We start from the raw sequence: 19,742 nt of genomic DNA, 5'->3' as shown, positions 1-19,742 counted from the left end.
GTAGGGAGGTAGAGTACAACTGCTACAAATATCAGAGTTGATGTTATAGGAGTTACATATTAATACTCCTTTCGCTTCGATTTAATTGTAGTAAAAAAAAATTGTTTCAAAATAAATGTCGTTTTAGAATTTCAATGCAAAATTTATTAATAAGATTCTCCACTTTATTTTTTATTGGTTGAAATATGATTAGATGTATAGATAATTGTGTTTTTATTTTGAAAATATACAAAATTATATGTTTTTTAATCTATGTGCATAAACTTATAACGATAATTAAAATTAAACGGATGGAATATAGTTGATTAATTGGTAGAATTACTATTTTAACTTTTAAGGTATATAAATAATTCTATGATTATGACGAAATATGTTTCTAATCAATCATGTTTTCATTTTTAAATATAAACTACAAGTGGGATGATGTTTCACTGTCGAATTACTTTAGTCTGTTCGAGTATGTTATTAAACAAAATCCCAAGATGTAGAAAATCGATCCTTTACATAGTTTTTTTTGTAACAACTAACTTTATTTATTTATATAAAATAGCATTACAGAAACTTGCAAATAAGAAATAAAAAATTACAGATTTTTTTTTGATATGGTCTATTGGTTGATCCGGCAGATTGAGGAAATAACACATTTAATTTTACAGAGTGGACTACTTCAAAAACGTACCATATAGCATAATTCGAGTTTGGAATATTTTATGATTCTGACTAATGTTAAGGGTGAACCGGTCATTTGTTATGGTCTATCATGTTAACCATTTGGGCTGAAACCTAAACTCATATTAATTAAGTAGTGATAATTTAATTTCTAAGAAAAATGAAACTCAAAATTGACGTGGATACATACCAAACTCTAAAAGATTATCACTAATCTATCACTATTTGGTTAATTTTTTTAATAGAACAGAACAACACCACATAGGAAGTAAAGTTCGAAAACGATTTTCCAGAAAAGTCTAGAAAGTATATCCGAATAAATCCCAAATCAGGAAATATTTTACTGATCAATAAAAATTACCAGTCAAACAACCGCACACTAATACCATTTTCTATTTGTTTAGACAAGTATAGGGGTGATTGTGAAGGGTTGTAAATATCATGGACAGCCATTTTGTAAAGCATTTTATTAAAACAATCATGTTTTAGGCTTGAGAAAAAATCTACAACCAAAAAGTTAGAAAATAAAATATATTAGCTATGAAAATCATATTTTCTAGATTTCATTAAATGCTTTGAATATCTTTTAAAATAAATCTATAGCAAATGAATTAAAGTCAAAACAAAAAAGTTACAGCCTATTTCTATAGTAAAGAAACTAATGGAATAACAATAACCAATTAGTTCAAATATGTGTATGCATATTAAGGACATTTCCTATCTTACTCTATATTTTAATCTAAAATAGAGTAATGAACAAAAATAAAATATTACTCAATTACTCCATTTATAGAGTAGTGTTTTTATTTTGTGTTTCATTACTCCATTTTAAAGTAAAATATAAAGAGGGATTGAGATGGTCTAATACCATATAAACTTGCTTTTTAAATGTAGTAAAAAAGACTTGCTTTTTAATTGAATGATTCATAAATGCAATAAAATAGAGTAAAAGTATTTAATGTCTGGACTTTGATCAACAAAATATTTAATGTATGGACAAATTTAGTGGTACGTTTTTTTGTATATATATTTTACATGGTAATAGATTTATGAGAAATTGCACCCAATAGCTAATAAAAAAACCAAAATTCACTATCTAACTAAAATCCCACCCTCTCTCCTCTTTTCTCTTCCTATTTCTCTTTTCTCTCTCTCTAAAAATCTAATTTCTCTTTTTTTTTTTGGTGATTCCCTAAATAAGCCCTAGATTTATTGTGGTACTCGGTACAAACATTTATTATACGTCTGATAGAAAAAAAAATAAGATGGGAAAATATATACTATGTTTTTTCCTTGTCCTCCTTTCTGTTGATTCTATAAACTCTTATTTGATGCCTCCCCTCTTCAGAAAATTCAATATTGAAATTGTAAACCAGCTAGGGTTTAACAAGAAACTCAAGGTTCATTGCAAGAGCGGAAGTCATGATTTTCCGATTACTTATCTTAATATCGGCGAAAATTTTCAGTTTAAGTTTACTATCAACCTAAAGACTCTGTATTGGTGTAATCTATGGCAGGTGAAATATGCATATTTAAGGTTTTATACATTTTCAATATATGTAATATATATTTGCCTGTAGTAGAAACTAAAATAGATCAGATTAATTTATATCTTATGTTTCTGCATGCAGGGACCAAATTACAAACACCATGTGGTTTTTAATGCGTTTCTTCCGGACAAAGATTTTATAGATGGTACGTGTACTGGAATGGACCCTAATGTATGTAGGTGGATCGCAAAAGAAGAGGGAGTCTATGTCCTCAACAAGCAATTTCACGGAGAATACTTCATGTATAAATGGGATGCTCCCTCAAGAAACACTCGAGTGGGTGCACCTGCGAGTGAATATGAATGAGTTCAGTGATCTATAAATATATATAGTACCATATATTATCTTTGTATTACTATTATCATGTAACCAGTGGCGGATCCAGTAAACTTTTTTACCTGGATCATAGGCCCAACTAATACAAATAAAAGAAAATATAACTAGGGCTAGGCACAAGCGGTTACTTGCGACTTGATTTGTCTTGTACGAGTAATGAAACTTTTGACTTGTACTTGCCTTGTTAAAAACAAGTACTTGATATTTCAAGTACTTGATCAAAAATAAATTACTTGCAAGTTACGTGCATTGCTCTGTTACTTACTATTTACGAGTATTTATGAATTATTTACGAGTTTTTCGGAATATTTAAGAATTACTTACTAAATAATACTCTATTAGAAATAGACATAAAATTTGTTTTATTTATTCTACTTGAAAATTTAGTTATATGACTTGTTATTACATGTTACATGTTTAGAGAAGACATTTTTGTTATCGTGAAAATTATACAATGTTTATATCGAAATATGCATATATATATTTTTTATCTGTCTTCTTTATGTAATATTTGACTAGAATACAACGATTATTTAAAAATCAAGATGAATACGAAACAAGTAACAAGTATAAAAAGAGTAATGAGTATTTGTGTTGAATCCTAAATGCAAGTAAAAGAAAAGACAAATATAAACAAGTAACTAATAGATCATGTAACAAATAACAAGTAGTAGGGCAAGTAACGGGGCGTAATGAATCAAATACTAAAAATAATAATGATACTTGATACTTGAATTGATCTTGCAAGTAATGAAAATTATCGATTTGTTACTTGTCTTGACAATACCGAGTACTTGAATTTTCAAAACGGATACGAGTCAAGTAGCGAGTTTAAGGCAAGTAACAAGTAATGATACCCAGCCCTAAATATAACCAAGAGAGCTAAGATCCATTACAAATACAGGTTTACAAACCTAAACTTTATATTTAACATGTGTCAATTGCACCTCCTTCCTTGTACGTAGGTCCGCCACCGTATGTAACAACAATAAACAATACACAAAAATTAGTTCAAAAAAAAAAAAACAATAAACACTAATAAAGATTTATTAAATGGTTTTCAGTTTACGTAGTAAACTTCATGGTGGTCTCTTTAGGTTTGGTTACGCTTCGGAAGGGTAACTTCAAATTTTATGGGCCTTGTTTTACGTAGCACAATTAAGCTCGATTCCTTTTTGGGCCTAATACATATATAGGCCCAAAATCCGATTATTAATTATTAAAAAAGTAATTAGATAAAAAAGATATCTTCTTCCCAAAGCCAAGAATCTCACTACAAAGAGAAGAAACACAAAAGGCAAAAAGCTCTCTCGTAGAAGAAGCAATCATGGGTCAAGGACCATCCGGAGGTTTGAATCGCCAAGGAGACAAGAAGCCCGATGGCGGCGACAAGAAAGAGAAGAAGTTCGAGCCGGCGGCGCCACCGTCCCGCGTCGGGAGGAAGCAGCGTCGTCAAAAAGGACCCGAGGCGGCGGCGCGGCTCCCGACGGTGACGCCTTCTACTAAGTGCAAGCTCAGGCTGCTGAAGATGGAGCGGATCAAGGATTACCTCCTGATGGAGGAGGAGTTCGTGGCGAATCAGGAGAGGCTGAAGCCTCAGGAGGAGAAGGCCGAGGAAGATAGATCTAAGGTCGATGATCTCCGCGGGACGCCGATGAGCGTCGGGAACCTCGAGGAGCTGATCGATGAGAATCACGCAATCGTTTCGTCTTCCGTGGGGCCTGAGTATTACGTTGGGATCTTGTCGTTCGTTGATAAAGATCAGCTCGAGCCTGGGTGCTCGATCTTGATGCATAATAAGGTATTGTGAGATTAGGGTTTTGAAAAGATTGGATCTTTTGATGAGATGTGGTTTTTTTTTTGTGGTTTAGGTTCTGTCTGTTGTTGGGATACTGCAAGATGAAGTGGATCCGATGGTGTCTGTGATGAAAGTTGAGAAGGCGCCTTTGGAGTCGTATGCTGATATTGGAGGTTTAGAAGCTCAGATTCAGGAGATTAAGGAGGCTGTTGAGTTGCCTTTGACTCATCCTGAGTTGTATGAGGATATTGGTATTAAGCCTCCCAAGGGTGTGATATTGTATGGTGAGCCTGGAACTGGGAAGACTCTGCTTGCTAAGGTTTGAACTTTCTACCTTCAATCTGTTAGGAGTATAGATTAGTTTCTTATTTAAGGTTTCATTTACATATAGTGACTTGTTCGCGTGAATCTAGAGTCACTCGCAATGTGGTTGCAACAGAGTTCTTCTTGTTAGGAGTATAGCTTAGTTTCTTGTTTAAAATTTCATTTACATTCAGTTACTTGCTAAGGTTTTGCCTTTATACCTTTAATCTAACTAGTACTAGTATCTGTTAGGAGTATAGCTTAGTTTCTTGTTTGAAGTTATATTTACATTCATTGACTTGTTCAGATGAATTTATAGTCTGATTGCAACAGAGTTCTTCTTGTTATCTAGCTAAAAAACATATGAGGCTGTGCTCTAAGCACAAATATTTGAAAAAGGCTAAACCTTTGTTGTGCTTGTTACCTGAATTACAGAAACTAAATCATAGCCAGAATGTTTTTTGTCTCGTTTCACATACATGGAACTGCTGCAGTTTGGTGGCTTAGTTTTTGTTTCGTGCGTGGACATACTTTACTTTTGAACAATGTGGGATTAAGCTCTTGTATCTTTGTTTCGTTTCAGGCGGTGGCGAACTCTACATCAGCTACTTTCTTGAGAGTTGTTGGTAGTGAACTGATTCAGAAGTATCTGGGAGATGGTCCCAAGCTTGTGAGGGAGCTTTTCAGAGTTGCTGATGACCTTTCACCATCAATCGTCTTTATAGACGAGATTGATGCTGTCGGTACCAAGCGGTAAGTCAAACTAACACAACTAACTTGATATAACCTATTGTTCTTCAGAGATAAGAACTGACTAAAGCTGGAAATGAAACAGGTATGATGCTAACTCAGGAGGTGAGCGTGAGATCCAAAGAACTATGTTGGAGCTTCTGAACCAGCTTGATGGATTTGATTCAAGAGGAGATGTTAAAGTCATCCTTGCAACAAACAGAATCGAGAGTCTTGACCCAGCACTTCTTCGACCAGGGCGTATTGATAGGAAGATCGAGTTCCCACTTCCAGATATCAAAACGAGAAGACGCATCTTCCAGGTAATTAATTAAGCTGAGAAATCATAATCAACCGCTGGTTCAAAAGTTTCTTTGTTCATTGAGCTCGTGTGTCGTTGTTTAAAATAGATACACACATCGAAGATGACTCTGTCGGAAGATGTAAACTTGGAAGAGTTTGTGATGACAAAAGACGAGTTCTCAGGAGCTGATATCAAAGCTATTTGCACTGAGGCTGGTCTGCTTGCGCTCAGGGAGCGACGTATGAAGGTAAAGAGTCTAAATCATTTGGTTCAGCCCACACACCTTGGGAAATTAGTAGTCACGAACTCTAATGTTTGACGTGTGATCTGTTCAGGTGACGCATCCGGATTTCAAGAAAGCCAAGGAAAAGGTTATGTTCAAGAAGAAAGAAGGCGTCCCTGAAGGCCTTTACATGTAAAATCATCATATCATCATCCTCCTCTACACTTTTGCTTATGATACATTTGCTTCTGCTTAGGATCTTTCGGGTTTGTTTGAGTTGATGTCACCTGATTTCCTTCAAAATAACAATTTGTTTTCATTTACATTTTGCAATCTCGGATTTAACCTTTGCCCAGTTGAAAACAAGACGAAAAATCTGATCCAATCAAAACTCACCTTTATTACAACGACCCTTAAAATGGCTGAAACACACATTCTCGTAGAAAAACACTCGGACAATAGTTTTCAAACAAAACTGTGACATGAAGAAAAAGAGTGTGATTCTGCGGCTTTGATGTTTTAGCGACCGTGTGAGGTGAAAGGTTCCGTAAACGTCACCATGGCGACCGAACTGGGCTGCGCAAGAAACTTGGCTGCTTCACCTAAGGCTTCAGTGCCTGCAACGATTTCTCGAGCTTTCACAATGTCAAACAAGTTAGGAGGTGGCTGAGCCACACCGTCCAAGAACTGGACAACGCTAGACATGCTCGGTCTAATGGCAGCAACCGGGTGCGAACAGAGCAAGCCGAGCTTTAGAACCATTGTTATTTGCTCCTCAAGGTACGTATTATCATCATGTTTTAACCTCTCATCAACCACTTGCAATATCTCATCTTCCCAACAATCTAGCACCCAATCCGTAAGAACCATCTGGCCAGGCGAAGATGCTCGTGGCAAAACGGGTCTTCGGCCGCAAGCTATCTCCAACATCAACACTCCAAACGCGAATACATCAGAGCTTGTGCTTGCCTTCCCGGTTCTTGACAGCTCTGGTGAGATGTATCCAAACGTACCCGCCACGTTAGAGGTTTGCGGATCAATACCGTCATCACAGAGCTTGGCAAGACCAAAGTCACCAAGCTTTGCGTTCATAGATTCATCAAGAAGAATGTTTGCTGGCTTAATGTCCCTGTGAATGATAACTTGAACCCACTGTTGGTGCAAATAGCAAAGACCAGAAGCTACGTCTTTGATAACCTTGAACCTTTGTGACCAAGCAAGACTCTGTTCTTGTTTGTTGTATAGAAACTTATCAAGACTCCCTTTTGGCATACAGTCGTAGACCAAACTAACCAAGAAGCCGAACTAAGTTAGCATGTCTGAGACGCCCAATGGTGGCGATCTCTGCTACGAACTCTCTCATCCCTTGTCTTGAATCATGTGAAACTCTCTTCACCGCGATGTCAATCTTCGACGTCAGCAATGTACCTTTATAAACTTTTCCGAACCCTCCTTTACCAAGAAGCTCGCTGTTCTTGAAACCCTTTGTAGCAACGTAAAGATCTTTGTAAGCAAACCTGTGCGGACCAAACTGAACCTCCCAGTCCTCGAGAACTTCCATTAACTTCTTCCTTTTCAAGAAAAGGGTAATAAGACTTATGGCCAAGAAGACGAGGACAGTGAACCCCGTTAAGCTCAAACTAATGGCCAAGATCCTTTTCAGACCACTTTCTTGATTGTCGTCATCAGGAAGTTTTGGGACACGAGATATATCTAGGTTCGAAGCTTCTCCATTGAGCTTGAATGTCCAACCTAGAATATACTGAGATGAACGAAGCATGCCGTTGGATGAAGTGAAGCCAACGTACATAGACTCAAGGAGATACGGTGACAGATCTTTGGTTAGAGAAAGCAATGGGATATTTGGCTTAGGGAGATGAGGAGGATGGAGCGTGACGTTAAGCTGTTTCCTTGATGAATCATATTCAACCCATGCTTGTATCGGCTTACGTTTTGCAAGAGACATGTTTTTGAAAGTACCGTCTTCTTTATAGTAACCTGCTGAGGAAGCTATCTCTGATTGCAAGCTATTGATGTCGATGCCGACATGGTTACTATCTATGTCACCAAACTCTTGGTTTTGGAAGGTATCAAACTCAACTGCTACGATATGATTTGAGGGATCTCCATTGTTGGTCGAGTTAAAGATCCCTAGATGTTGGGCTGATGAGCTATAGGGAGGGCAAAGCCTCTGGTGGGACAGATGACAACTTGTATATAATAGATTCATAAACAGATTTGAAAAAATAGTTGAATATGTTTTTTTTTACTGAAAATAGTTGAATATGTTCGGTTATAAAAAAGCAAAAATCTGTAAATAATCAATTTGTATATAGTAAATTAAGACATACTTACTGTTACCTAAGTTGCTTACAAAGTTTTGAATTTTTTTTTCTTCTTCTTTGAAAGAATTAAGTTTTCGAAATAGGAGAATACTTAAGTAAGATTTTCAACCTAAATCATGTAGAAAGAATTAGAGAGCACAAAAATTGTTAAACTGAGAAGGAAACAAATAAATATGAATATAGGCAAGACATTTGTATAATTTTTTTTTGCTACACTCGAGCACAAAATGAAAAATGAAGAAGAAAGATGAAAAACAAAAGAGCGATCTTTTGAATTGTGGAGTAATGGAATAATCTTATAAATAATAGAACATAGGACGTAAAAACTAAATGGTGATCGTGGAGGTGTTGAAAGAATAACGGACGGCGAGGTAAAGTAAATTTTTTTTTTTTTGATTTTATCTAGTAACTATGTAAATTAACACGTAACTGTGAAACATGTTTCTTGCATCTTTCTTTTCTATTTTTTTTTTTATTATTTCAAACTATTTTTATTTTATTTTAATGATAGTGTAATTAAGATCATTTACCATTGCGACATATTGTGTTTTGTCTTTTGATGTTGCTGTTGTATTCTTCGTTTTTCTTATATTTTTTTGAATTGGGAATCTTTTTTACACCGTGGATTGGAAATCTTCATTCTTCCAGCTTGTAGTGTAACGTAGGTTTTGCTTTTGCTATTTTTTCTTTTCAATTCTTTTATTTATTTATTATTTTGTAAAAAATTTCACATGTCATATTTAATTAACTAGGCTACTTGACCTTTAGTATATAAAGGGATCACACAGAAAAATCCCTAAACCTATTTCTTTCTCAGTCGCGCTTTTCTCAGTCGTGCTTCTCCATCCTCGCCGTACTCTCTCTCTCTCTCTCTCTCTCTCTCTTTTGTCTTTTTTTTTTATATTATCCAATTTCAGATTTTTTATATTAGTTAATTGAAACTTTTGAATTACAAAGGAAGTAGGGTTTAAGTCATCTTTCTGGTGAGTGAATGGGGGGGAATATATAATGTGTAGGGTTTCCAAGGAGGCATCATGTCGTCATCCAACGAAGAGAAGATGAGCAAGAAAGCAACAAAGAAGAGAGCCGCTAAACTGGAGAAGTTGTCCCGTAAACATGAACGAGAAGAAGCCACATCATCATCATCTTCTCTTCCTCTGGAGGAGGAGGATGAATCGTTTTCCAGCAACTACGGTGACGTGACTCCTAAGTCGGCTGCAGGTAGATGCTGGAGAGAGGCTGTTGAAGGAAAAGAGCTCACTGATGTGAGCAACTTGGTGGAAGAGATTGTGGGGTCAGAGGTTTCCATCAGAGGTCGAGTGCACAATCATCGCTTAGTCGGTAAAAAATTGTTTGTCATCTTGAGGCAAAGTGTATCCAGTGTTCAATGCGTCGTGGAGGAGGCCCGAGTTGGTACGAGCATGTTTAAATTTGTCAAGCAGCTAAGTCATGAATCCGTTGTTGAGCTTATCGGTGTCGTCTCTCTCCCTAAGAAGCCTCTCACAGGAACCACTCAGCAGGTTTGCTTCTTGTTTCCTTTTCCTTTTGATTCGAATAGTGTGACATTATTAACTCATCTCGATAATAATGTTGCAGGTTGAAATACATGTCACAAAAATGTACTGCATCAGCAGATCCTCGCTAAATTTACCACTTGTTGTGGAGGATGCTGCTCGAAGTGAAGCAGATATTCAAAAATCTGTCAATGTAGAGAATAATAATGTTTTTAAGATTTGGAGAGCTGCATGCTAATGTGCTTTTTTAATATCTGATTGATTGTTGCAGGATGGCAAACCAGCTGCTCGTGTCCTTCAGGACACGCGTTTGAATAATAGGCCTCTTGACCTCAGAACACCGGCTAATCAAGCCACCTTCCGTATTCAGTGCCATGTCCAAATTGTAAGCCCTGATTATAACTAGTTTTTGTCATTATTATACATGTGTTACTTAATCCTAATACGTTCCTTGCATGCATGATTTTTAATTGTTTGTCTAGGCGTTCAGAGAATTCTTACTATCCAAGGGGTTTCTTGAAATCCACACACCGAAATTGATTGCTGGCAGTAGTGAAGGAGGTTCCGCTGTATTTAGGTTGGACTACAAAGGGCAGCCTGCTTGTCTGGCTCAGTCTCCTCAGCTTCATAAGCAGATGGCGATATGTGGTGACATGCGTCGCGTCTTTGAGGTTGGTCCTGTTTTCAGAGCTGAAGACTCTTTCACTCATAGACACCTGTGTGAATTCGTGGGTCTTGATGTCGAGATGGAGATACGAATGCACTACTCTGAGGTGTGTTTATATGATTGTGCGCTAAGTGTTAAAAAAATATTAATAATATTTCAATCTCTCTAATAATACTTCCTGTTTTGTGCAGATTATGGATCTTGTGGGGGACTTGTTTCCGTTCATATTCACAAAAATAGAAGAAAGGTGCCCAAAGGAACTTGAATCTGTCAGAAAGCAATACCCATTTCAATCTTTGAAGGTATCTATCGTTTGGAAAAAAACTTAGTTTCTTTTGTATTGAAAATTGACGATTTGGCACTAAACTTGTAGTTTCTTCCGCAAACATTGAGACTAACCTTTGCACAAGGGATTCAAATGCTTAAGGTATGACTGGATTTTTTTTTTTTTTTTTTTGCATTCAACTTGATGAGTTAAGAGTATGAATAATAATAATAATAATAATAATAATTGGGTCATGTTGACAGGAAGCTGGCGAGGAGGTTGATCCTCTTGGTGATTTAAATACAGAATCTGAGAGGAAACTGGGCCAGCTTGTTCTGGAAAAGTACAAGACAGAGTTCTACATGCTGCATCGCTATCCATCGGCTGTCAGACCGTTCTACACGATGCCATGTGAAGACGATTCTAACTACAGCAACTCATTCGATGTCTTCATCAGAGGTGCGAGTTTGTCACTCAATTATGTTACTTGTACACTTGATTTAATAATAATACACTAAATTTGAGGTTTCTTTCTTATAGGAGAGGAGATCATGTCAGGAGCTCAACGTATCCATGACCCAGAACTCTTGGAGAAGCGTGCAAGAGAATGCGGCATTGATGTCAAGACAATATCCACATACATCGATGCATTCAGGTACTACATATCCACATACTATGAGTTGAGTTGAGTTGACAAGTGGCTGCATGTTTACAGGTATGGTGCACCACCTCACGGTGGATTTGGAGTGGGGCTGGAGCGTGTGGTAATGCTCTTATGTGCCCTCGATAACATCCGCAAAACTTCTCTATTCCCTCGTGACCCAAAAAGGCTTGCTCCCTAATCGCTCTTTCCCTCGTGTCTCTCAAAGCCTTGCTCCCTTAATATCTATCTTATCTTTGATAATTGCTGATATTTTCTCATTGAAGATCACTGACAATTCGTAGTGTTTTTGCATGAATTGAGGACAATATGGACTTTTTGTAAAAGAAAGATTAGATTATTGGTAATACAAACATATTCATCCTTTTGCAAATCTTGTTTCTTCCTGATGAACGATCTTTTACCATTTTTTTTTTTTGATCAAACGAATGATCTTACCATATGTTTATAATTATTGGTAATGAAAAAACAAGCTACAGTAAAAAAAAATGTTGAATAGTCGTCTGGTTCCTCACCAATCACAGGCTCAGAAAATTTAGCAGTTTCAGTCAAACACTCAAGCTTCAGAAACTTTATGGGCTTAATTTTAGTAACAGAATGGGCCTTAGACTAAAGCCCACAATCGAGTCAGCCTGGAGTTTGAGCTGATTGGTGCCGAGGAGAGAGAGAGAGATAAAGACAATCATCTGGTATGTAATCTTTGAAGAGACAGACAAAACGAGATAAGGCTTTAAAGCCTCTCACCACTTCCCTCGTTTCTCTTCTAAAGCTTATCAGCGAAAGCCAGCGACTTTATCGCTTTCTGGGAGAGAGTTTTCTCAGAGCAAGGCAAGGCCAAGTAAAAGGTAGCTCCTTTTCTTACTTGTAATCAAATGGGTTTCTGCAATCATTCTGGTCTGGAGATATGAATTGTCAATTGTTTAGTTAGACTCTGTGTTTGTTCGATGGAGCTTTTGATACTGGGTAATGAATGCTTAATGTTTTTTTTAGATGGCTACGGTTACTCCTTCCTCTATCAGCAAGCCATGGCTCGTTCCCGGAGCAGCTTTCACTGTAAAGAAGAATGATTGCTCCATCAAATGTTGCTTCTCGCGCAAAGCTGGCAAACAGATACCACCATCAACTCAAAGACTCGTCCTTCCTCTTTCCACTTCGCTTAAACTGTTTCCTACTCACGGAAGACACTTTGTGCTGCATCCTCATCGTACTAGAGCCACCACAGAGACTGATGTTGTCGCGGCGGCTGTAGAGGGACAAGACTCTCCTCCTGTTGCGGGAACCGACGCAAATGACAAGTCAGAGGAAGCTGCTCTTGCTGCTCCTACTACTTCAAGGGGAACAGCAAGACCTGGAAGGAAGAGCGAGATGCCTGCGGTTAAGAACGAGGAGCTTGTTGCTGGTGCAACCTTCACTGGTAAAGTAAGAGCCATCCAGCCCTTTGGTGCTTTCATCGATTTTGGTGCCTTCACTGATGGATTAGTCCATGTTTCTCAACTGAGTGACACCTTTGTTAAAGATGTTGCGAGTGTTGTCTCCATTGGGCAAGAGGTGAAAGTGAGGCTTGTGGAAGCTGACATTGAGTCTAAACGTATTTCTCTCACTATGCGTTCCAATGACGATCCTCCTAAACGCCAGTCCGGTGGTGGTGGTGGTGGTGGTGATAATAAGCCGAGGCCCGGAGGGAAAAGAGGGGGACAGAAGAAGGAAGATGGGTTCAGCTCAAAGTATGTGAAAGGGCAGATGTTGGATGGGACGGTGAAGAATTTGACTAGGTCGGGTGCGTTTATAACGATTGGTGAAGGTGAAGAAGGGTTCTTGCCTACGAATGAGGAAGCAGATGATGGGATTGGGAGTATGATGATGGGTGGGGGGTCTTCGTTGCAAGCTGGACAAGAGGTTAAGGTTCGTGTGTTGCGGATAGCGAGGGGACGTGTTACTTTGACTATGAAAGAGGAGGATGATGGTAAGTTTGATGAGACGCTTAGTCAAGGGGTTGTGCATACTGCGACGAATCCGTTTGTGCTTGCTTTCCGTAAGAACGAGGAGATTGCTGCGTTTCTTGATAAGAGGGAGGAAGAAGCTGAGAAGCCAGTGGAGCCTGTGAAGGAGTCAGAAGAAGCTATCACCTCTGAGAAAGTTGATGAATCTTTATCTGTATCACCTGAAGAGGTTCTTTCAGAAACTCCAAAGGTAGAAGAAGAAGAAGTGATAGAGACCAAAGCTGAAGAGGAGACAGAAGAGCAAACGGAAACACTTGCTGCAGCAGCTGAAGTTGAGGAGGTGGAAAAGATTGAGGAAACGCCAGATGTTCCTCCAGTTCCAGAAACCAAAAGTAGGTTGAGTTGCCTTTTTACTAGTACTAAATCAGTTAATTGGTTTTAATGTTTAATATCATTGATCCGTTTATTCTACTCGTTACCAGGTGAAGAGGAAGTTTCTGAGAACTCTATTCCTCAAAGTTCAGCCACTGATGAAGTTTCATCTCCAGAGGCTGTGGTAAGTGAAGACGTTGAGAAGAAGGAGGAAGTGGTGGCTGAAGTACCTGTTGCTGAAGCTGTACCTGATGAAGTTCCATCTTCAGAAGCTGTAGCAAGTGAAGACGTTGAGAAGAAGGAGGAAGTGGTGGCCGAAGTACCTGTGGCTGAAACTGTACCTGATGAAGTTTCATCTCCAGAAGCTGTAGCAACTGAAGACGTTGAGAAAGTGTCCGAAGTACCTGTTGCTGAAGCTGAGACTCCTGCCGCAGTAGTCACAGAAGCTTCTTCTGAGGAAACTGGCATCAAAGGTATTTCTTTAGCTTCTTTAGATCTCTGCTTCATGATCTAATGAGAAACTTCTATCTGTTGCAGCTGGCATTTCACCGGCCTTAGTGAAGCAGCTCAGAGAAGAAACAGGAGCAGGAATGATGGACTGCAAGAACGCTCTCTTGGAGAGCGAAGGCGACATGGTGAAAGCTCAAGAGTACCTCCGCAAGAAGGGACTAGCGAGCGCAGACAAGAAAGCCAGCAGAGCCACAGCCGAGGGAAGAATCGGTTCCTATATCCACGACAGCAGAATCGGTGTCCTCTTGGAGGTTAACTGTGAGACGGACTTCGTCTCACGCGGTGACATCTTCAAGGAACTGGTTGATGATCTGGCTATGCAGGTAAGTAACTCCAAAGATTCTAGCTAACAACATTTTCTTCGCTTTTGCTATCACTGAGAACATTAATTGACTTGTTACATAGGTGGCTGCGTGCCCTCAAGTGGAGTACCTTGTACCTGAAGATGTTTCCGAAGAAATTGTGAAGAAGGAAAAGGAGATAGAGATGCAAAAGGAAGATCTTCTGTCGAAACCGGAGCAGATAAGGGAGAAGATAGTGGAAGGTCGGATAAAGAAGAGGGTAGACGCACTTGCATTGCTGGAGCAACCATACATTAAAGACGATAAGGTGATAGTGAAGGATCTCGTGAAGCAGAGGATTGCAACCATTGGAGAGAACATCAAGGTGAAGAGATTCATTAGGTACACTCTCGGAGAAGGCCTCGAGAAGAAGAGTCAGGACTTTGCTGCTGAGGTTGCTGCTCAAACCGCAGCTAAACCAAAAGCCGAACCAGAGAAAGAACAGCCAAAGGCTGAAGAGTTGCCCAAGGAAGCTGTTCCAAGGTGAAATGATATTTATACTCTCTTCTTGATTATGTTCGTTAGAGACTTAAACTATTTTGAAAATGGCGTTTGCAGTCCACCAACTGCAGTGGTTTCAGCTGGTCTTGTGAAGCAGCTGCGTGAAGAAACAGGAGCTGGAATGATGGATTGCAAGAAGGCGTTGGCGGAGACAGGAGGAGATCTTGAGAAAGCGCAAGAGTATCTCAGGAAGAAAGGTCTTTCAACAGCTGATAAGAAGTCAAGCAGGCTTGCAGCTGAAGGTAGAATCGGATCATACATCCACGATGCTCGCATTGGAGTTCTGATAGAAGTGAACTGCGAGACTGATTTCGTTGGAAGAAGCGAGAAGTTCAAGGAACTGGTTGATGATCTTGCAATGCAAGCAGTGGCTAATCCACAGGTAAAGAACATTTCTCATCTGAAAACAATAGCTTGGTGGTGGTCTCTGACATGAAACGTGTACACACGCAGGTGCAATATGTGTCCATCGAGGACATTCCAGAGGAGATAAAGCAGAAGGAAAAGGAGATAGAGATGCAAAGAGAGGATCTAGAGTCGAAACCAGAGAACATAAAGGAGAAGATTGTTGAAGGAAGGATCTCAAAGAGGCTTGGAGAAATGGCATTGCTTGAGCAGCCTTTCATTAAAGATGATAGCGTTCTGGTCAAGGATCTTGTGAAGCAAACGGTGGCTACTCTTGGTGAAAACATCAAGGTCAGGAGGTTTGTGAAGTTTACCCTTGGAGAAGACAACTGAAGGAGGAAAAATGTATAAGGGAGTTCTCTTTTGTCACATGAGTTTAAAGCAAAGTCTTCCCTCTTTCGTTTTGTAGACAAAAATCATTCAGTATTCACCTTTTGATTAGAGTTTTTAATCAAAAATCTGTAAACTTTTTTGATTCATGAAAATATGAGATTGTTTTTCATTTGTCTACAACACATTTTACACACTACCTTGTGATGATCTAGTTCAGACTTCAGACTTTTTTGTGATAATCTAGTTCCCATATGGGCTATAACGTCGGCCCACTAAAGTTTTCGGCCCATTAAAGTTTCTGATGAATAAATTAAAGGGTTAGATAAAACTTGTGAAGGAAAACGGAAAAGCTGTCTTCTTCTCGTAGCGTCTCTGTAAAATTTCCTGTTCAGGTTCGTGAATTTCATCTTGATTCAATCAGTCTGATTCTATTTCCATTTTGGAGATCTTAATCTAATGTAATTTAGGTTTAGTAAATTTTAAATGTTTATTGAGATCTCGACTTGTTCATCATCATCATCCATTAAAACTGCTCTCTTTGCATTATCATGAAATTCAAAAACTTGAATTCCCAAACACTCGCGTCTTACTACACAGACCAAAGTTTATTCCTTTTCTTACACTACTAACCTATGTCTGAAAAAAATTAAAACTTGTCTTCTTGTCTTGATCATTACACAAAAAAGGTCGGTTTCTAAGAAGTTTCAGAAACAAAGTCTTGTTTTTTTTTAATTACTCAAACATGATTATATTCATAGTGATGACAGAGTTGATACTTGGTTTCTGAAGTCATTGTATGTACTGCTGTGTGTTGTTTTTACAGATGAACTTTGGGTTACCGAGCATCCCCTGGTTTAACAGCAACAGCTCGAAGAAAGATGTAACCATGGTAGAAACCGTGACATCCACCACTTCTCTCCTTGAACAGCAAGATGATCAAGGGCAAAGCTTGTTCGGCATAAAGATATGGACTTTCTCCCTTGGTTCTGTGTTTCCTTGGGCTGCAACCTCACGTGATGGGAAGCAGCAGAAACCCACTACTATAAACAGAGGGTTAAAAAGGCATGCCGTGTCTCGCAGGTCATCGAGAGTTAACACTGTGACTACTGTCCATCGGTTTAGACCCTACGTGTCGAAGGTTCCGTGGCACACAGGGCCGAGAGCGTTTCTTTCTCAGCTTTTTCCGAGGTACGGGCATTACTGTGGACCCAACTGGTCTAGTGGGAAAGACGGGGGTTCGCCGATTTGGGATCAGAGACCTATTGATTGGTTGGACCATTGCTGTTATTGCCATGATATTGGTTATGATACACATGACCAGGCTGAGTTGCTGAAAGCCGACGTGGCGTTTCTTGAGTGTTTGGAGTCGAACAAGCGCGTTGTGACTAGAGGTGATGCGCAAGTAGCTCACTTCTACAAGACAATGTGCATAACAGGTAACTATCTAAGTCATAGGTTGTTAGAAACCAGAAATGTCTTTCGTTTGATGAAACTATCTATCTTGAATGCTCTCAGGTCTCAAGAACATACTGATACCTTACAGAAGCTACCTCGTGAAGATACAATACGGGCAAAATCTACTCGACTTTGGCTGGTTAATGAACGGCCTTAGCAAGAGAAGCTGGAACTTCCAGAAGAATTGAGAGACATGAGGAAGCATATCGTGAGTTACTCTACAAGTCCTGTAAGCCTTTCCAGTTTCCAGTTTGGTACATAGAGGTTTAAAGAGAGGGAACTGAGGATTAGGTTCTGTAATATATATTAGATCAAATACATTTAATATGAAACTGTGGTGTGAGTGTTTTAATCCCTTTGTACATGTTTAGTAATAGTATGATCCGTATCACTTCGTTTGAATCCACTAGTTCAATCAAATGAGATATCACTTTAACGTAAACTCTGAACTAGAGAATGTTCGAACTTCTGTTTCACTGCGAATTTTAGATATAATCGTTTGGTTAGCCGGGACCAAACCAGAGAGAGATTACATCGATATGAAGTTTAAAAACTGCATCTGGTTTACACACTAACAAACTTTTTATACATATGAGTTATGAAGTCTTACTTAGCAAAAACACACATACACAAAACCCATTTGATGGATTGGAGACATAGGGAGAGGCCTTATTAGAACTTAGTAGAGGCTGTTTCAAGAAAGATCAAACATCATCACTCTTAAGCACACAAAACACACTGAGAATACTTAGAAAACAAAATGGCTATTACATTTCTTAATAACATCTTTTTCTTTCTTCCATATCATTTTATCATCACATTTACTAGTTCCGGCTTCTGCATTTCTCCATCACCCTTGGAGCTGCAAAACAAACAAGATTTGTGTTAGGGACAGTTCTTAGTGTTTCAAGAGCTCGGAAGGGACCAAGTGGTATCCTTTCTGAGCTATTCCTCACTAAGAAAAGTTTAAGGAGCAGGTGATCGGCGTAGAACAAGAGTAGAGAAGGAAGACTAACCTAAGCCTATAGCCTCAGAGCTCTTCATGATCCTCAGCTTCTTGCAGGAGCATATAAACATTCTGCAGAGAAAAAGACAGTAAAGAGTTTCACTGATCTATCTTCTTTGGTTAAGCTTAAGTTGTTGATTGATCTTAGTGGTTTCTAAAATTGAGCAAAATCAAAGACTTACTCCCAAGGGACATCACCAACCAACATCCAGTCACTGTCTTTGTCTTCATAGGTAACAACATACTCAGAACCACGCAAGAGATCGGTCAAGCGACTCTCGTTTAACCCATCTCGGCCACACCCTCCGTGAGACCCAAACTGACCTGTAGAAAATGAAACAACTCACTCACACACATGTATTATCATCTTCAATGAAAGAGAGTTAGAAACTATACCAATAGTGAAGCAGCTGAACATCTCCTCAAGAGCAGAAGAGAGCTCAACGTAGCTCTTGTAAGTCTTGAGATCGATTTTCCTCAAGTAAGGAGCACCTTCCATGCTCACTTTAACATACAAGCAAGGCTCAGCTCCAGACTTTGCTTCTCCATCAGTCTCTGAGTTATTATTATCACCACCACCTTGTTTCTGAGATTGAGAAGAAGCCATTGTGTTCTTCCTGAATGATCTAATCGGTGGCCAACCCACAACTTGTGCCCTGCTCCAACAAAGAAACATCATTAAAGCTCTAAAACAGAGATGTCTGAGTAGAAAGGAGAGAGCTTTTTTTTTTTTATATATCTTACTTGGAAGCTGGAGGTGCTGCTGCAGCAGAGCTCTTCTTCTCCTTAACCGGAACTGCCGGTTTAATGTCTTTGACATCAGTAGCGGATCCAGGAGAGAAGACCCATTTGGTAGACCCGTTAATGGCGTCGGAAAACACCCTTTTGGCACCTGACACTGGACATGAGCTCTTGAGAGGCAAGAACCGCTGGTCAACTCGCTCCGGTGACTCAGAACCGGGTAAACCGAGTCTTAACTCGGTTGCTTTGAAATTCAGAACGTCGTCGTTTTTGTTGTTGTTGTTGTCTCTGGTTTTGGTTTTGTTGTCAGACATTTGTGATGCTTCCATGGACAAACCTATGTAATCATGCTCTGCTGCTACGGATTCAGACATTCTCAAGTATGATGAATGTGGAGTAACTGTTGAAGCATATAGTGATTTAGAGAAAACAGTACAACACTTTCTGTGCGAGAGAGAGAGAGATGAGATGAAGAAGAGGAAAAATTAAAAACTTGTGTGATAAACAAAAGCAAGAGCTTTCTCTTCTTTATTTATTTATTTAAATAAATATACTTAAATTAATATTTTTTATAGTCAATAATTAGAAGTAAATTATTTCCTCTTTGGGGTTTAAACACAAATCACTATACATTAGATTAACCTTAAAATAGAGTACTGACATTGAATTAAGAAAAAATGGTAGTACTGTATTTGGCAAATTGTATATACATGTATGAATCTATATATACACGTTACATATGTATAGACATCTACTCCCCGACAGGTCACAGAA

The 19,742-nt window shown here is 38.8% G+C and overlaps 7 protein-coding genes across 8 annotated transcripts; 5 read left to right on the top strand and 2 right to left on the bottom strand.

The window, feature by feature from the left end:
• The first annotated feature begins 200 nt into the window (after window positions 1-200).
• Window positions 201-3,581, top strand: LOC108871108 (S-protein homolog 21). Its single transcript, XM_018657167.2, has 2 exons — window positions 201-2,186; window positions 2,301-3,581. Exons 1-2 carry the CDS (start codon window positions 1,935-1,937, stop codon window positions 2,523-2,525), a joined length of 477 nt encoding a protein of 158 aa, XP_018512683.1. The 5' UTR covers window positions 201-1,934; the 3' UTR covers window positions 2,526-3,581.
• A 231-nt stretch (window positions 3,582-3,812) lies between these two features.
• Window positions 3,813-6,245, top strand: LOC103853882 (26S proteasome regulatory subunit 4 homolog A). Its single transcript, XM_009130785.3, has 6 exons — window positions 3,813-4,356; window positions 4,427-4,672; window positions 5,240-5,409; window positions 5,492-5,708; window positions 5,796-5,936; window positions 6,025-6,245. Exons 1-6 carry the CDS (start codon window positions 3,883-3,885, stop codon window positions 6,106-6,108), a joined length of 1,332 nt encoding a protein of 443 aa, XP_009129033.1. The 5' UTR covers window positions 3,813-3,882; the 3' UTR covers window positions 6,109-6,245.
• LOC103855178 (L-type lectin-domain containing receptor kinase V.9) lies at window positions 6,049-9,282 on the bottom strand. The gene is given in 2 exon segments (XM_033285476.1): window positions 6,049-7,203; window positions 7,205-9,282. Coding segments are annotated over 2 exon segments (1,710 nt in total). The 5' UTR covers window positions 8,143-9,282; the 3' UTR covers window positions 6,049-6,431.
• Window positions 9,075-11,690, top strand: LOC103853873 (aspartate--tRNA ligase 1, cytoplasmic). The gene is made up of 10 exons (XM_009130776.3): window positions 9,075-9,110; window positions 9,274-9,777; window positions 9,854-9,964; window positions 10,043-10,156; window positions 10,254-10,544; window positions 10,630-10,740; window positions 10,812-10,865; window positions 10,967-11,162; window positions 11,244-11,358; window positions 11,419-11,690. Exons 2-10 carry the CDS (start codon window positions 9,292-9,294, stop codon window positions 11,543-11,545), a joined length of 1,605 nt encoding a protein of 534 aa, XP_009129024.2. The 5' UTR covers window positions 9,075-9,110; window positions 9,274-9,291; the 3' UTR covers window positions 11,546-11,690.
• Window positions 11,691-11,986: 296 nt separating this feature from the next.
• LOC103853867 (altered inheritance of mitochondria protein 21) lies at window positions 11,987-15,935 on the top strand. 2 transcript variants are annotated; one of them, XM_033285456.1, is made up of 8 exons: window positions 11,987-12,209; window positions 12,355-13,696; window positions 13,787-13,995; window positions 14,077-14,149; window positions 14,214-14,509; window positions 14,592-15,010; window positions 15,086-15,410; window positions 15,482-15,935. In XM_033285456.1, the coding sequence occupies exons 2-8, from the start codon at window positions 12,355-12,357 to the stop codon at window positions 15,764-15,766; spliced, it is 2,949 nt and encodes a 982-aa protein (XP_033141347.1). In that variant the 5' UTR covers window positions 11,987-12,209; the 3' UTR covers window positions 15,767-15,935. The 2 variants fall into 2 exon arrangements, with proteins under 2 accessions (XP_033141347.1, XP_009129019.1); XM_009130771.3 differs by having other exon boundaries at window positions 11,988-12,209; window positions 13,787-14,149.
• A 127-nt stretch (window positions 15,936-16,062) lies between these two features.
• Window positions 16,063-17,623, top strand: LOC103853860. Its single transcript, XM_009130766.2, has 3 exons — window positions 16,063-16,158; window positions 16,590-17,202; window positions 17,282-17,623. Exons 2-3 carry the CDS (start codon window positions 16,590-16,592, stop codon window positions 17,407-17,409), a joined length of 741 nt encoding a protein of 246 aa, XP_009129014.1. The 5' UTR covers window positions 16,063-16,158; the 3' UTR covers window positions 17,410-17,623.
• A 161-nt stretch (window positions 17,624-17,784) lies between these two features.
• Window positions 17,785-19,484, bottom strand: LOC103853851 (auxin-responsive protein IAA27). Its single transcript, XM_009130760.3, has 5 exons — window positions 18,972-19,484; window positions 18,624-18,883; window positions 18,410-18,551; window positions 18,238-18,299; window positions 17,785-18,083 (listed from the first exon to the last, which is right to left on the bottom strand). Exons 1-5 carry the CDS (start codon window positions 19,340-19,342, stop codon window positions 18,046-18,048), a joined length of 873 nt encoding a protein of 290 aa, XP_009129008.1. The 5' UTR covers window positions 19,343-19,484; the 3' UTR covers window positions 17,785-18,045.
• Window positions 19,485-19,742: the final 258 nt, after the last annotated feature.

Source organism: Brassica rapa, chromosome A01, assembly GCF_000309985.2.
Source record: "Brassica rapa cultivar Chiifu-401-42 chromosome A01, CAAS_Brap_v3.01, whole genome shotgun sequence".
Taxonomy (NCBI): Eukaryota; Viridiplantae; Streptophyta; class Magnoliopsida; order Brassicales; family Brassicaceae; genus Brassica; species Brassica rapa.
Note: the sequence above shows the minus strand (reverse complement) of the source record. Positions and strands in the feature narration are given on the sequence as shown.

What these genes read in the sequence shown, in the direction of transcription:
- LOC103853882 (XM_009130785.3), top strand. Translation starts at nt 3,883, where the DNA reads ATGGGTCAAGGACCATCCGGAGGTTTGAATCGCCAAGGAGACAAGAAG. An exon ending in GATGCTGTCGGTACCAAGCG is followed by an intron (nt 5,410 to 5,491) that starts GTAAGTCAAACT and finishes GAAATGAAACAG; the next exon opens with GTATGATGCTAACTCAGGAG. An exon ending in TCAGGGAGCGACGTATGAAG is followed by an intron (nt 5,937 to 6,024) that starts GTAAAGAGTCTA and finishes TGATCTGTTCAG; the next exon opens with GTGACGCATCCGGATTTCAA.
- LOC103853867 (XM_009130771.3), top strand. Translation starts at nt 12,355, where the DNA reads ATGGCTACGGTTACTCCTTCCTCTATCAGCAAGCCATGGCTCGTTCCC. An exon ending in CCCAAGGAAGCTGTTCCAAG is followed by an intron (nt 15,011 to 15,085) that starts GTGAAATGATAT and finishes TGGCGTTTGCAG; the next exon opens with TCCACCAACTGCAGTGGTTT. An exon ending in AAGCAGTGGCTAATCCACAG is followed by an intron (nt 15,411 to 15,481) that starts GTAAAGAACATT and finishes GTACACACGCAG; the next exon opens with GTGCAATATGTGTCCATCGA.
- LOC103853873 (XM_009130776.3), top strand. Translation starts at nt 9,292, where the DNA reads ATGTCGTCATCCAACGAAGAGAAGATGAGCAAGAAAGCAACAAAGAAG. An exon ending in TACGAATGCACTACTCTGAG is followed by an intron (nt 10,545 to 10,629) that starts GTGTGTTTATAT and finishes TGTTTTGTGCAG; the next exon opens with ATTATGGATCTTGTGGGGGA. An exon ending in AAGGGATTCAAATGCTTAAG is followed by an intron (nt 10,866 to 10,966) that starts GTATGACTGGAT and finishes TCATGTTGACAG; the next exon opens with GAAGCTGGCGAGGAGGTTGA.
- LOC108871108 (XM_018657167.2), top strand. Translation starts at nt 1,935, where the DNA reads ATGGGAAAATATATACTATGTTTTTTCCTTGTCCTCCTTTCTGTTGAT. An exon ending in ATTGGTGTAATCTATGGCAG is followed by an intron (nt 2,187 to 2,300) that starts GTGAAATATGCA and finishes TTCTGCATGCAG; the next exon opens with GGACCAAATTACAAACACCA.
- LOC103853851 (XM_009130760.3), bottom strand. Translation starts at nt 19,342, where the DNA reads ATGTCTGAATCCGTAGCAGCAGAGCATGATTACATAGGTTTGTCCATG. An exon ending in GTTCAGCTGCTTCACTATTG is followed by an intron (nt 18,552 to 18,623) that starts GTATAGTTTCTA and finishes CATTTTCTACAG; the next exon opens with GTCAGTTTGGGTCTCACGGA. An exon ending in GTTGGTGATGTCCCTTGGGA is followed by an intron (nt 18,300 to 18,409) that starts GTAAGTCTTTGA and finishes TTTTCTCTGCAG; the next exon opens with AATGTTTATATGCTCCTGCA.
- LOC103853860 (XM_009130766.2), top strand. Translation starts at nt 16,590, where the DNA reads ATGAACTTTGGGTTACCGAGCATCCCCTGGTTTAACAGCAACAGCTCG. An exon ending in CAAGACAATGTGCATAACAG is followed by an intron (nt 17,203 to 17,281) that starts GTAACTATCTAA and finishes GAATGCTCTCAG; the next exon opens with GTCTCAAGAACATACTGATA.